General features: G+C 39.6%; 1 protein-coding gene across 1 annotated transcript; it reads left to right on the plus strand.

Annotated features, from left to right (window-relative positions):
- The first annotated feature begins 9,389 nt into the window (after positions 1-9,389).
- Positions 9,390-10,686, plus strand: LOC149153131 (uncharacterized). Its single transcript, XM_089440772.1, has 2 exons — positions 9,390-9,542; positions 9,703-10,686. The coding sequence occupies exons 1-2, from the start codon at positions 9,425-9,427 to the stop codon at positions 10,353-10,355; spliced, it is 771 nt and encodes a 256-aa protein (XP_089296898.1). The 5' UTR covers positions 9,390-9,424; the 3' UTR covers positions 10,356-10,686.
- Positions 10,687-15,925: the final 5,239 nt, after the last annotated feature.

A 15,925-nucleotide genomic window follows, 5' to 3' on the forward strand; every position in this document is an offset into this window, starting at 1 on the left:
CACAGAAAAGGTCTTCAACAGTGATTTCGAACACGCCTCAATTTTCAACCTTATTACTTTTCTCAGAGAAAAATAGGTCCGAACCAGTCTCCTTCCATAGAGATATACTAGCTCAAACAAACTTTGGACTCATGCAACTCGAACTGCATCTTCCACTTATTCAAACTTAAATTAGGCCTCAAACATCATTATTTAGTTCATATACTTGTCAAAACCTCATAGATACAACAATACTATTGTGATTTTGAGTCCATGGATGTAATTTGGATGTCATAATTTGAATTTCACGAAGGGATAATGTAACTCAAATTTTTCTTCAATTTTGGATCACTGATCCTTCCACAAAGGCTCGGACTCTCATGCTCAAACTTGACATATTTCCATAGAAAGGACAATCTTGGTCTTCACCTGGATTGATTTCATATTTGCATAACAATACTACCATGAAGAGTTCGGATCGCTTACCTCAGAAAGATCAGATTTATCTGGAGGAAAGTCGGATGCCACAGAGAGCTCATATGCCTCCTTAGACTTCACTTCAACCATAGAGGTAAATTGCATGGTTCCACAATTCATACTTCCAGTCATTCCACAATGTAATGTACCTCAGACTTCGCACTCCTTCCACAGGGATAAAATGCCTCAGGTCCGCATGGTTTCCACAAAAAAAATAAGGTCCTTAGGTCGGCAATTTTTCCACATAAACTAGGTGTCCAAGGTCTGCAAAAAGATAGTTGACTTCACCTTCTATTTAAGCATCATTTAAATTGGATCATCAATACAAGTCTTCACAAATGAATCTAGCATTTGTACCATAGACCTCGGCCTCAATCACTTCAAGATTGGATTAGAGATGGCTCGACTTTCACAAAGATTATTGTGATCACAGAGGGCTTCGCTTGCATTCACAAAGATGAATTTTAAACTAGTCTTCAACCTGTGCTATCATGCTATGATACCATGTTGATATTTCTAGTACAAACAAGACTAGAATAAATTTTCTTTAACGACAACTACTTCCAATGATTTATTAGTTCCATATAGCATTCAATATCATTAAGCAGTTATACATAAGAAAATATCAACCGTTAAACATGAAAGAGTAGTAGAAAAACACAATGAGACAATGAGACAAGAGACGGTAAATCAAGCCTAAGGCCAGGGCAAAACCCACAAGCGGAAAACCTAGAAATCTTTCCTTATGAGAGAGAGAATTCAATGTTCATCAATTCATCCAGAAACAAGACATCAAGATAACATCTAATGAGAAAGCCTCCCCTCCTCCTTCCTTCTGAAATTTGACCTCCTCTTGCTTCTTCCTTCACTGGATCAGGGATAAACTACAGATCATTTGATGTACCAAAGAAGGAGGAGAGGTCTCATATTAATAGTCTCTAAAGTGGGTCGAATAGATGCCTCAAAGGGGCATAGCCGACTTGAGGTCGACTTGATCAAGGAGGCATAATTTCAAAATTAAATATTTCCTTTTTCTTTATTGATGAAAATACCGAAATAAGCTAGAAAGTTGTAGTATGGAATGCATTCTTCTTGGCTATTTAAATGAAAATAACGGATATGGGTTGTTATCTAATGGGAAGCTCATTATTAGTTGGGATGTTGTCTTTTAATGGGACAGAAAATGAAGCAATACAGGAGCTTGATAATCTCCTTAGTCACTTGGAAAAAAAGGCAAACAAAGAAATTCCTAAAAGAAAATCAAATTGGATTGAGAAAGACTTATCCCCTAGTATGAATATTCATAAATTAGATAACTCTTCTTCAAATGATGATTCTTCAACATAGGACAAATCTACGGCAGTAACTTCACCACAAGGACAACATAGCAAACCAAAATGATTCACACAATTACTAAAATATGTTCATGAAGATGAACAAAACAAAACAAGGACTAGAAGTTCAATTCAATCAAATTTTGCCTTAGTCATTCATGATTCCATTGAATCGCCAACTTTTGGAGAAGCAATGAAGCATAAGGAATGGCAACAAGCCATGGTGGACTAATATTACTTGGTAATTGCAAATGGAACACGGAAATTTGTTGATTGTCCAATAAATGTTAAACTTATCAAGTGCAAATGGGTTTACTAAATTAAGTATGAAGCAAATGGTGAAGTTGATAAGTATAAAGCCGGACTTGTGGCTAAAGGCTTTTTCTCAAAAAGAAGGGATTGACTTGAAGAAATGTTTTCCCCCACAACAAAGTGGAGCACAATAAAAATGGTGTTAAATTTGGCTAGATAGTATGATTAGACACTTCATCAAATGGATGTGAAAAGTGGCTTTCAAAATGGTGATTTGAAAGAAGAAATCTTTATGACTCAACCTCCAGGATTTGAATTTGAAGGGCAGGAGCATAAAGTTTGTATATTCATCAAAGCTTTATATGTCTTGGAACAGGCACCCAGAGCATAGTATGCTAAAATGGATGAATACCTCAAGCATGTTGGTTTTCATCACGGTGAGTCCGATGATACTCTATTTCAAGATGAAGGGTCAAAATTTGGTCATCATTGTTCTTTATGTTGATGACTTAATCATTACAGGGTCAAGCAATCATGAAGATCACATCAAGCAAGTGAACCGTGAAAAAGGAACTTCAAAAGGGATTCAAAATAATAGACTTGGGGTCACTTCGATGCTATCTTGGTGTAGAAGTTTCAAAAATGACATCATCAAATTTTCATTGGCCAAACCAAGTATACTACAAAATTGTTGCAGAACTTTGGCATGGCATACTGTAGACCCTCTCTTACTCCTATGGAGCAAAACCTCAAACTTTCAAAAATTTGAAAGGGGAATTGGTAAACAGTACAAGCTATCGACGATTAATTAGCAGCCTCATTTACTTGACAACTACTCATCCAATTTTGTTATATGCAGTCAGCATTCTTTGCAAAATTCATGCTAGCAACTAGAGAAAACCACTAGAGTGCAGCAAAAAGGGTCCTCGAGTGTTGAAAATAGCAGCATCGGAAGCCATTCTCCAATTAGAGGCCTTAAATGGCCACCCTAAGGCTAGCCGGGGAAGATTTGGAGAATCAATAAATCCTGTGAGTCGCTGCAAAAGTCAAGGCGAAGGTAGAAGCCTTGTGAGCTTTGACAAGAGCCAGGATGAAGGAGCTGCTAGTGCATGCCTAGTGAGCCATATGCAAAATCCAATACAATGTCTTGTGAGCTCTTTGAGCAACAGTCAAGACTAAGTCTAGCAAGAGTCAGGACGAATAAAGAAGTCCTGTGAGCTAGTACTGGCATGTGTGATGGACTCCTTGGCTTGTTGTGATGTGACTACCAACCTGGCCCCTCCTAGGTTTACTCCAACAAGTGTCCAAGTTGTAGTACTAAATGATCACATGGAAAAGACCACCTTCTTATTGTTGTCTTGATCACAAGTACTTAAATGTAATTGCAGTCAAATGGACCATGCTGGTTGAGAGAGTAACAAAATGTCTATGTAAAAGCCTTGAGTCATGTAAAAGTGCTTGTCATGTAAACTCCTAATCCTAGTGACTAGTTGAGATGTTACAATGTAATGTTATGATGTAAAGGCTAAAAGCCTAAGTTTGCCTAAGTTTATAAAGGCATTATTATATTAAAGATGTCAATGTAAAATTAGAAGTGAGGGGGGCACGCTTGTGTCTAGGGAGAGCAACTTAAGTTGATAACCCCTCTCCCATGGAGTCTTCTAGAAGGATCATGGAGTTTATCCAATGTCAATTCAAAGTTAGATTTGGGCGCTCCATTCTAGCCAAGAGAAATGATAAAAGGACCAAGAGAAAGCAATTCAATATACAAGTTCTTTTTCCGCATTTTTTCATCTACTCTCCAAGGCACACCTGTCCCTCTTGAGCGCCCAAGGTTTCAGGTTCTCAGCTGTTAGATATAAGCATTCAAAGTTCAGCAATCATTTCGCCCAAATTTGGTCTATTTTTTTGCAGTGCGCCCAAGAAATCTTCAAATCTACTTCATGCAAGCTCAGATCTAGTCCGGGTTGCTTCATATCTGACATCTTTGGCTCAAAGTGAGTTGATCTAAGTCATTTGCACCTGCATGCAAAAAGTTTCAAGCTCAGGTAAGGCTTCATTTGTCTCCAGTGATCCTCTCTCCTCTCTCCCAGTGAACTGTATTGTAGCGCCCTCAAGAAGGGTTTTGTACCTACAAATTTGTTCAAGAGCAATAAAGTAAGGTCTTTGCTCTAGCTTTCTTCCTTATTGGGTTTCCCCTTGGTAAATCTTGTGTATTGATATGTTTGAGTATTTTAACAGTTTATTTCAATTACTTATGCATGTTGATATTCAGATCTAAAGAATTTAAAGTACTCACATTCATATCCAACAGTTAGATCTAGCAGATTTAGCAAATCTGAGTGCAAATCTAAGTGAATAGCAAGCAGAACTTGCAAATCTGAGTGCAGATCTAAGTGAACAGCAAGCAGATCTAGCAAATCTGAGTGCAGATCTAAGTGAACAGCAAGCAAATCTAGCAAATCTGAGTGTCTAGAAGGCTGAAAACCTCAGTTTTGAGGTGTCCTTATAAGTTTTTGATCATTTACAATAAGCTGATTTGAAGAACAGAATTTCATGTGTACTTGAAAAGTTAGTTTCTGTTGTTTATATTTTCAGCTATATATGTGATTGCTACAAGTTCAGAATTTTAATTATGTTATTGAAGTAATTCAAGATCTGGGTTATTTGATAAAGAAACATAGGACAACAGTCATCTTGAGTTAAGAAAATTTTAACATGGTATCAGAGCAGGGTGTGTAGAGCTCTGACTTGCAGCATTCAGACTCCACATAGATCAGAGGCTTATTTTTCCAAATCTACACAAGGTTTATTTGCAGGTTGAGTTATGGCTTCCTCCTCCACTGTTGTTCAAAAGGAAGATCGATTGGAAGGGTCCTCCAACTTCCATGTTTGGAAGATGAGGATCACTAACATCCTTCAAGAGCAAGAATTGCTCCACTTTATCAATTCTGAACCAGAGCACCCTACCTCCATTGTTGGGGGTGTTGCTTTTGATAGAAACCAGGTAAAAACAAGGAGAATTATATTTGATTCTGTGAAGGATAATGTCTTGGGGGTAATGACAATTGCAATGACTCCAAAACAATGTATGGATTCACTCTCCATTCTCAAAGTCTGCAACAAGTCAAAAGAGATACTTGAAACATAAACTAAAGTTCCTAAAGCTAGAAAAGGGAGAGACTGTTGCAGATTTCTGCTCAAAGATTAAGCAGATACGAGATCAACTTATAGTAGCTGGAGTCAAAGTGGAAGATGATGATTTGGTGCAGGCCATTTATGATGGCCTTCCTCCTTCTTGGGGAACTTTCCTTTCAAGCGTAAGTGGAAGAGCTGAACAACCTACTTTTGAGAGACTTTGGCATGATTGTGTCGAAGAAGAAAGCAAAGTAATGATCAGAGAAGGAACCTCCAAGGAAGAGGTTCATGCACTTGCCACCAGAACAAGGAAAAGAGGAAGGAGACCATCCTTCCAAAGGACTTCCACTCCCAAGAATGATCAAAAGGAGAAAGGTAAAGCGTCCTATAAAGGTAAACACTTTGATATTTCAAAGATTAAATGTTATAATTGCAACAAATTGGGACACATGGCTAAAGACTGCAGGTTCAGGAAGAGAGGTAATTATAACAAAGGCAAACAATATGCTTCTACTGCTGAAGAAGAAAATCCAAGAAGAAGAACTAGGAGTTCTTTCCATGAACAAGAAAGTGACGACAGGAAGGAATACTTGGGAATTTCAGCTCTCTCTGGTTCAGTGTCTTCCCAGCGAGAGACGTGGTTGATTGATAGTGGTGCCTCAATCCACATGATAGGTTACAAAGAGATCCTTACGAACTCCAAGAAGAAATCATTTCGTGTTCAAGTGGAATACAAGATGACTCCAATCATGAGATTATTGGAGTTGGGTGCATATCCTTATGGCTAGATTCAGGATCTATCTTGCATCTTAATGATGTTTTACATGTATCAGACATGAAGAACCTTATTTCAGTATCTACCTTGGAAAAGAAAGGCTTCAGAATTGCCTTTATAGATGAGCAAGCATATCTATGGCCGAAAGAAAAAGGCATCCAGGAAGCTGAAGCAATTGGAATTTGCAAAGGTGGACTTTACAAGCTCACTGGCTATCCCATTCAAGCTCTTGTTCAAAATATTGTCAGCAACAGCAAGCTTTGGCATAGGAGGTTCGGCCATCTCTTCCACAAGGCACTTCCAGATCTGCATCACATGGTAAGAGGCTTGCCCCATATTTCACTTTCAGAAAATGAAGTTTGCAAAGGGTGTTTGCTTGGGAAAAATACAAAGAAATCATTTAATAGCAGTGATAGCAGATCTAAAGATATCCTAGAGCTAATTCATTCAGATATATGTGGTCCTATGACTTGTCCTTCTTTGAGTGGCTATTTGTACTATGTATCTTTTATTGATGACTTCTCCAAAAAATGTTGGTGTATTTCATGAAAAACAAGAATGAGACCTTCTAGAAATTCAAAGAATTTAAAGCCCTAGTGGAAAATCAAACTGATAAGAAGATTAAAACTCTTAGGTCTGATAATGGGGGGGAGTATGAATACCATCCTTTTGTGGATTTCTGTAAAGAACATGGCATAAGAAAACAATTGACTGCCCCTTATAATCCTCAGCAAAATAGAGTAGCTGAGAGGAAAAATAGAACGCTTGTTGGAGCCTCCAAAGCAATGATGTTTGACCAAGACCTTCCTAACTCTCTTTGGGTCGAAGCTACCGGGACAGTTGTTTACATTCAAAACCGTAGACCTCATTTCATTCACAAGGATAAAACACCTGAGTAAGCCTTCACTGAGATCAAGCCTGATGTAAGCCACTTTAGAGTCTTTGGTTGCCCAGTTTACATTCATGTTCCCAAGGACAAGAGGTCCAAATTAGAACCCTCCGGGATAGAAGGCATATTTGTGGGATATAGTGAGTCATCCAAAGCAGTGTTTTACGAAACGGCCGTACCGAAACGGAAACGGCCGTTTCGTTCCGTTTCATAAAAAAATTTGCTGACCCGGCCTTTGACCCGGCTCGGCTGGCCGAGTCAGCTATGACTCGGCCGAGTCAGCCAATGACTCAGCCGGGTCAGCCAATGACTCGGCCGGGTCATAGCTGACCCGGTCAACCCGGCCGGGTCCCGTCAAAAAACGGCCGTTTCGTTCAGGTGCGGCTGGGCAGCGTAATTACCAAAAATAAAACACTTTTTTGCTGATTTTTGGCTGAGTTAGTTAGGGTTTGTGGACCTGAAAGGGTTATTGTGATTTGTTTAATGCTTTTGGGGTCCATTTCCCCCTCCCAAACTCTATTTAAGACAGCCAAATGCTCTCATTTCACTCACAGCAGTCTTATGCATTTGAGTGAGAGTCTTCTTTGAGAGTTAGTGAGCAGTTCTTGAGCTTGTTTTGGAGCAGCAGTGAGGAGTCTTGGAGGAGCATTGTCGCTGGAGTGAGGAGCTTCTTGGGCAGCCATTTGGAGCAGCATTGAGGAGCTGATTTTTGGAGCAAGTTTGAGGAGGCAGTTTGTGCCTGGAGGTATTTTTTTCCACCTCTATAAATCTGTTTTTACTTATTAAATTTTAGGTGCATATCAAGATAGCTTAGAGAGTGTTTTTAGTCAAATAAATGAACATTGAATCAATTTTTTTATTTTTTTTTCATTTTCAGATTGTTTTCCTAGTCAAAAAATGGCACCTAGAGCAAAAGATGCTACTTGGGCATATGTTGAAATGGTTGATGATGAGATGTGTTGCAAGTTTTGCCATAGGAAAATTAAGTCAGGTCCTGGGGGGATTCATAGGCTGAAACAACACTTGGCAGGGATTAAAGGCAATATTACTGCATGTAAATCTGAGGAAATTGGGGAGATTAGAAAGACTTTGTTGGAAAGCTTTGAAAAATTTAAAGAAGAAAAGACTAGGCAAAAAGAGATACAGGCTGAAATTGGGAGGATGAGGGAGATACAAAGAATGATGGCTGCCAACCCCCACTATGAGTTTGAGGGTTCTTCCTCTATCCCTCAAACTGATGCATCAAACCCTTTCCGTTATGTTCCTCCCTCTTTTGCTTCTGTTCAAGATAAGGGAAAGGGTAGAATGAAGGGTGATGGGACTATCAAAAGTTTTTTCACTCACTCAGGCTCCTCTCCATCAGATGCACATGGTCCTGAAGTTAGTAAAGGTCTTTCTCAGCCCACTTTAGATGACCATTGGAAGAAAGAATTGAGGGAGACTGCTTGTGACTACATAGCTAGATGGTGGTATGATGCTGATATCCCCTTTAATGCTGCTCGTTCACCATATTATGAGCCTATGTTTGAGGCCATACATGCTGCTGGAAAAGGCTTCAAAGGCCCTACTATGCAAGAGCTAAGGGGGTTTCGTTTGCAGAAAGAAATTACATCAATTAATGAGTATTTGCAAGATTTCAAGGAATCATGGGCAAGAACAGGGTGTACCATCATGTCAGATGGATGGACTGATCAAAGAAACCGTACCATCATAAACTTTCTTGTCTTCTGCCCACAGGGAACCACGTTTTTAAAATCAGTTGATGCATCTGATAAGGTAAAAGATGGCCACTTGTTGTTTCAGCTATTGGATGAGGTTATTCAGGGTGTGGGGGTGGCTAATGTTGTTCAAATCATCACAGACAATGCCTCTAACTATGTTCTTGCTGGTAGACTGTTAGAGGAAAAACACAAGACCATCTTTTGGACCCCATGCGCTGCACATTGCATAGACCTCATGCTTGAGGATATTGGGAAATTAGATTGGGTCAGAAACACTGTAGATAATGCCAAAAGCATAACAAAATTTATCTACAATCATACACTGGTTTTGAGTCTCATGAGGAAACACATTGGAGGCAAGGATATTATTAGGCCTGCCATCACTAGATTTGCTACACATTTTTTGACATTGCAATCTATGCTTTCCCAACATAGAAACTTGCAAAAGATGTTTTCCAGTGATGATTGGAATAAAAGCAGTTGGTCTAACAAACCAGAAGGCAGAGAATTGAGAAGGAAAGTCCATGATGAAACTTTTTGGAGAAAGGCAACAGAGATTGTGAAGGTTGCTGAGCCACTAGTTAAGGTGTTGCGGTTGGTGGATGGGGAAAGGTTGGCTATGGGCTTCATTTATGAGGCTATGGATCAAGCAAAGGAGCAAATAAAGACAGCATACAAGGATAGAGTGGCAAAGTATGGGCCCATTTGGGCAATCATTGATGAAAGATGGAACAATCAACTCCATCGCCCTATACATGCAGCTGGGTATTTTTTGAACCCACGGTATCATTATAAAGCTAAGGAGTCAGAAGCTTTGAGGGGGGAGGTCAGAGATGGACTGGTTGATTGCATTGAGCGCATGGTCCCATCGGAGTCTGATCAGCTACTGATACATCAGCAGGTCACATCCTTCAGCAATGCAACAGGTACCTTTGGGAAGAACCTAGCAAAGATTGCAAGAGAAGCAGATGAGCCAGGTAAACAAAAATTTCAATTTTCAATTTCTTAATGGTTTTACTATTTTTATTAAAGTTTGTTAAATCATTTATAATTTGAAAGTTAGATATAATTTGTAATTTTGTTGAGCTTCAGCCTTCATCTAACTCATAATTCATTACACTCCTATGTTTTTTGCAGCACAATGGTGGGAGGCCTTTGGTGGCCAGTGCCCTGAATTGCAAAGGTTTGCAATTCGTATTTTGAGTCAAACTTGCAGTGCATCTGGGTGTGAGCGCAATTGGTCTGTCTTTGAGAGGATTCACACAAAGAAGAGAAACCGTTTGGAGCAAAAACGGTTGAATGATCTAGTTTTTGTCCAATACAACCTTCGGCTCAGACGGAACCAATTGCTGAACAAAAGACCTGATTCAGATCCCATTGTGTTGGAAGACATTGATCCAACATCAGATTGGGTAGTGGAGAGTCGTCTACCAGAGTTTGATCCTGATGAGGATCTTGATGAAATTGATGTTGGAGATCCACTGCAGCGTGTTCAGTTGAATGCAGATCCCAATCCACCAGCCTCAGTCTCACAGCCAGCTAGTAGGACTCCAGTTGTAGGTGCTTCGCCTTCCTCTGCTCAGCCACGACAGAAGCGCAGCCGCATTTGTACTCTATCTCAGCTTGCATCTGCTGCACAGCCTAGTGGTACTGGTACTGGCACCACTTCTACAGTTGCAGTTGGAGACGATGATGATGAGGAGGAGCCATGGGGCCCCTTGTCTGACTCTGATGATGATGATCCAGAGATTGGTCGAGATGATCTTGGCTCCTCTGGCAGTAGCCAGTAGCTACTAGCCTCCTTGGTTATTTGTATTTTGTTTTGACTCTTGAGTCTTTGATCATGTATGACAGACTACAGTTGACTATGTATTTACTATTGCCATTGGGTACACCGTACCATTTTGATATAATGGATTGGTTCATGAGCCTACTTTGATCATATGTTGTCTTCCATGTATATTATAATGTTGTGTGTTTGGAAACTTGAATGAAAATCTTTAAAATTATGTTTAAAATATTTAAAATTATGTTTTTTTATAAAAAAAATAAATATTTAATGTATTTTTTACAACGACCGAGTCATTGAAATCGAGCCGGCCGAGTCATTGCCGTTTCCGAGTCCGAGTCCGAGTCGATCCTCGGCCGAGTCCGAATCCGAGTCCGTTTTGTAAAACACTGATCCAAAGCCTACAAAGTTTATATACCTGGTCAAAGAAAAATTGAGGTGAGTTGGGATGTCACCTTCCATGAAGAAGCAGCCTTTAGAAAGTCAAAAGAACTTCAACTTGAAACCGAAAATGAGCCTACCTCTCCTTTTGCTGAAAGTTCAAGTTCAGGGAGTCAGATGGAGAGAAACCAAGATGATCCCATGGATCATGACTTGTCTCTTGAGCTTGTTGAAGTCCTAGAAAAATCACTTGAAGAAGCTCCAATTAAAAGAAAACCATCTTGGGCCAGGGAAATTCTACAAGAAGCAGAAAAGATAGTTGCTCCCAAAGGCACATTTAGGGAAAGCAAAAGACCTCACAGGTATGGTGGTTATGTAACACTCGTCAACAACTTAAGTGAATCTGAACCTTCTAATTTTGATGAAGCAAATAAATTCCAAGCCTGGAAAGATGCAATGCTCAAAGAATAAAAATCTATAATGAAGAATAATGTATGGGATATTGTTCCAAGACCTACTGATAAATCAGTTGTTTCATCTAAGTGGATATACAAGATTAAACATGTTGCAGATGGTAGCATTGAAAAGTTTAAGGCAAGGTTTGTTGCTCGTGGTTTCACCCAAAAGGAAGGCATTGATTATGATGAGACATTTGCGCCAGTGGCAAGGTATACTTCTATTCGTACAGTGATTTCTTTAGCCTCTATATTTGGTTGGAAGTTACATCAAATGGATGTCAAAACTACTTTTCTAAATGGAAATGTAGAGAAGGAAGTTTATGTTGAACAACCAGAAGGCTTTGTTTTGCATAGCAAAGACTCACATGTATGCAGGCCCATGTTGCTTGGGAGCGGGAGCGGGAGCAACCATTTTCAGAAGCTCCTGGTTTGGGAGCGAATCTGTGAGCAATTTTTTAAAAATATATATATTTTTTATATTTTTAATTTTTGATACATATATGTCAACAAAAACATGTAGAATGATGAATTAGACATAAAAAACATAAAAAAACATAGATTGATCATCGAACCATATCACATCAATCATCTAGAAATTATAATCGTCATCAACCATGTCCACAAGTTAGTAAAATACATATTACAACTGCAACATATTGAGTCTCATGAATCATGATTCATCAAATTCAATCTTAAAGTTTCAACTTCAAGCTTTCAAAATTGAAAATTCAATAACATTTATCATCATTGATCACCAAAGTTGTACTTGTAAGCTAAGTTTAACCATTACAAGAAGTAATATCTAAGATATTTCTAAGTCCTAACTTCTAACTGTTAACATGATATGAAATGTTATAAATTTATAAAATGAAACATGAATAATGAAATGAAATGAAACAACTTTAGTCTTTCACGAAGCATCATATTCATAATTCACAATCATTACCAATGAGTTATAATTGCCAAGGCCCAACTTCAAACTTCAAATTTTCATTGTCACAATGATATATTGTTTACAAAAAATATCATTATGATATGAAAGAGTCAAGAGTCAAGAGTCAAGGACTCAAAACTCAACAGTTATGAAAACTAAAATCTAATAGAAACTAAAAAAGACAAGTAAACTGTAAATCTACATGTGGCCCTTGCCACGAGAGTCTCCAGGAGTATAAGCAGGTCATGGTGGTCTTCTAGGAGTCTCCCGCACAGACCGACGACCAGAACTAGAACCTCCACGTGAGGGTGTAGATGGAGGTGGCGACAGCAAAGGAACAAGACTCGGACCTCGAGCACTGCTACTGGATGGTGGAGGTGGAGGTGGAGGTGGCATGGCTGCTTCATCTTCATCCCTTACAAGTTCCTCTTCCAGTTCTTCAATATGTACAATGCCATCCTCCAAATTGTCATCCTCTGGGTGATTGTCCCAAATTCTATATGTGGGATCCTCATAAGCCCGATCACAGTAATGACTCAACAACCTCAAGTTGTAGTGCACATAAACCAAGCTTTCTGCTCGGTTTTCATTGAGTCTATTTCTTTTCACATTATGTATGTCGCTGTAGGTGCTCCAACACCTCTCTGCAGAAGAAGTATTTACAACCTGTGAAAGAACTTTTTTTGCCAATTTTGGCAAAAGTCCTTGGCCGCCATATGTTTCCCACCATGTGAGAGTATCAAATCTATATCTGTCGTCCATTGCATGGAAGTTACCATACAAACCAGTGCCACTGAAGTATCTGCCTATTTCAAGGCGCACAGCTGCACATTCCTCCCTGTCAGGTACCAACTTTTCTAATGCTTCCAAATATCCTTTAGTTACCTCTGGATCTAAATGGGGTTTGGTCCTAACCCCAACCCCTGCTGCAGGTTGGCCCAACCAAGATGTAGAGTAGTATTTTGGCGTAAGGATATACGCCAAGCAATGTAGTGGAAGATTAAGCCTATTCCACCGTTCACACACACAATCATGAATCAGTTTGTACAAGTTGGGATCTCTATTATGAACAATATCTTTTATTTCCCCCAACATGGTATCCATTTGCTCATACACCTTGCCAATCACTAGTTTGTCTGTATCTGCAAACCGAATCATGTGATAAATTGGCTTGGTGAAATCCAATACCTGCCTCACACTTGTCCAAAACTGCCCATCAAGAGCGGCCTCCTCCACCATTTCAAAACCTCCATGTCAGCTGCATTTGTAGCCCTTTCCTTTAATACCTGCCAATGTGGACTTGATACCATGCTAGCTAATGCCTCTCTTACCTTCAAAAGGCGCCTGAAGGTGAGGTAATAGCTACCAAATCTGATCTTCGCAATCTTCAACAACTCCAATCTCGAGTGACTGCGGAAAAGGCCATGGGTATTGCTATGATTTGTAATAAATTTTATCATTTGTTTGCCTTTCTTGTACAAATCACCAATCCATTGGTATTGTTCATTTTTGTTCTTGACAATATCATGAAACAGAAGGTTCAATGTGTGAACCAAACATCCAGACCAAAATATGTTGGGGTATTTATCCTCAATAATTGCTCCCGCTGCCTTACAATTAGGAGCATTATCAATGATGACTTGGATGACATTGTATGGGCCAATACGCTCAATTGTTTCAAGTAATGCTTCTGCAATGTTGATGGCGGTCTTGAACTTGTCTGAGTAATCATGTGCAGTTAGAAAGATGGGACCACTAACAGACACAGCAAGAACACTTATCAATGGCTTGCCTTTTACATTTGTCCATCCATCAAATACAATGGACACCCCATGGTCAGTCCAAGAAATTGTCATTCTATTCAAAGAATGTGATATTTTTGCTTTTTCATGATCAAGGCCAACGATTCTTGCATTGTCATACCCAGGGCTCTTGTATCCTTTAGGGGCATCATTTATGCAGAAACCATTTCGTGCCAATAAGGTGAGCGAAGAACATTGAATGGTATCCCACATGCATAGAGATACCTGTAAACCTTTGAATCCACATCATTCCTACACCCCTCATCAAGGAAATCTGATATGGTTCTACGCCTTAAAGATGATGACCTTGTGCCTCCATATCCACTGCCTTGGGAGGATGCTGAAGGAGTTCTTTGTGATTGTGAGCTTGGTTCAAAGAAACCCCTTGATTTTTTTGATCTGTATTGGGCTTCCTCCTCTTCCCTTATGTATTTGGCTCTATCTGCTGGTGACACCGCTGTACAAGTTTTGATTCCTATTTGTTTGTCTCCATCCCATGGCCTTTTCCCGCAGAGGTGTCTTCTAGCACGGGTGTATGAACCTGTGTAATCAGTGTTGCAATGGGGGCAATGAAATTTAGTGGTTCCACCCCCTCTCCCTGTTTCAACCCTGTTAACATATTTCCACAATGGAGTTTGGTCTTGTTTAGTTTTTTGAGGGTCACGTTCACCCTCCTCCAGCTCCTCACCGGGGTTTTCACCAATTTGACTTTCTCCAGCTTCTTCATCCCCCTCTTCAGTTTGGCCCCTCCATTTCCTACTCTCCAGCGCCATAATAACCATAAAAGGGACCAGGAAGAGGAACTGCCAAGAAATATAGCCAGGTCCATGGTGTTTGATGTTTGTAGGGTTTTGATTCTTGAATCTGCAAATTAATTTAATTTATTGGGATTAATTAATTTAATTTATTAATTTAATTTAAATTCATGATTTTTAAACTCAATAAACTAAATTAAATTAACTAAATTACTACCTAACTAAATTAAACTAACTAAATTACTAAGTTACTTACCTCTACAGGCTTGCTCCTCGCTCCTCGGCACTTGCTCCTCGCTCTTCGGCACTTGTTCCTCGCTCCTTAGCACTTGCTCCTCGCTCCTTTGCTCTTGCTCTTGCTCCAAGCTCTTGCTCAATGAAGTGATAATGAAATTTTTTTAGGCCCATTGGGCTTTTAAAACAAACAAACAAACAAAAAAAATTAAAATTCGATTTTTTTTGGCATCCGCGGAATTTTTTTCCGCCGGATCGCTCCCGTCGAAACGCTCCCCGAGCGATTTTTTATAAAAATCGCTCCGAGAGCGACGGAGCAATCGCTCCCTGCAACGCTCCCGAAAATGGCAGGGAGCGCAAATTTTTTTCGGGAGTGGGTTCGGGGGGGGGGGGGGCGCTCCCCCGCAACTATGATGCAGGCTAAGGAAGGCTTTGTACAACCTTAAACAAGCTCCTCGGGTATGGTATGAAACCATGGACAATTTTCTTAAAGATTTGGGATTTCAAAGCAGTGATGTTGATTCTAACTTGTATCTCAAGATGATCAAGAATCAACCTCTATTTGTAGTGCTATATGTTGATGATCTCTTTCTGATAGGAGAAGACCACTTAATTGAGTGGTGTAAAAAGGAACTCACAGAAAGATTTGAAATGAAAGATCTTGGCCTTATGCATTATGTCCTTGGGTTGGAAGTCTGGCAGAACAAAGATGGTATCTTTCTAGCTCAAGGAAAATATTTTGTGGACATCCTAAATAGGTTTGGAATGCTTGAATGTAATTCAATGGCCACACCAATGATCACCAACCTCAAGAAACTACATGAATCATACACAGGATCAAATTTAGTGGACCCCACTATGTACATGCAGCTAATCGACTCCTTGTTGTATCTAGCTTATACTCAGCATGATGTATGTTATTTAGTGAGTGTGCTAAGTCAATTTATGGTCGAGCCTAGACAAAGACATTGGGTTGCTACGAAGCATATTCTGAGGTACCTGAAAGG

Source organism: Pinus tabuliformis, chromosome 9, assembly GCF_031772625.1.
Source record: "Pinus tabuliformis cultivar Carrire ecotype Pingquan chromosome 9, CPIR1, whole genome shotgun sequence".
Classification (NCBI taxonomy): domain Eukaryota; kingdom Viridiplantae; phylum Streptophyta; class Pinopsida; order Pinales; family Pinaceae; genus Pinus; species Pinus tabuliformis.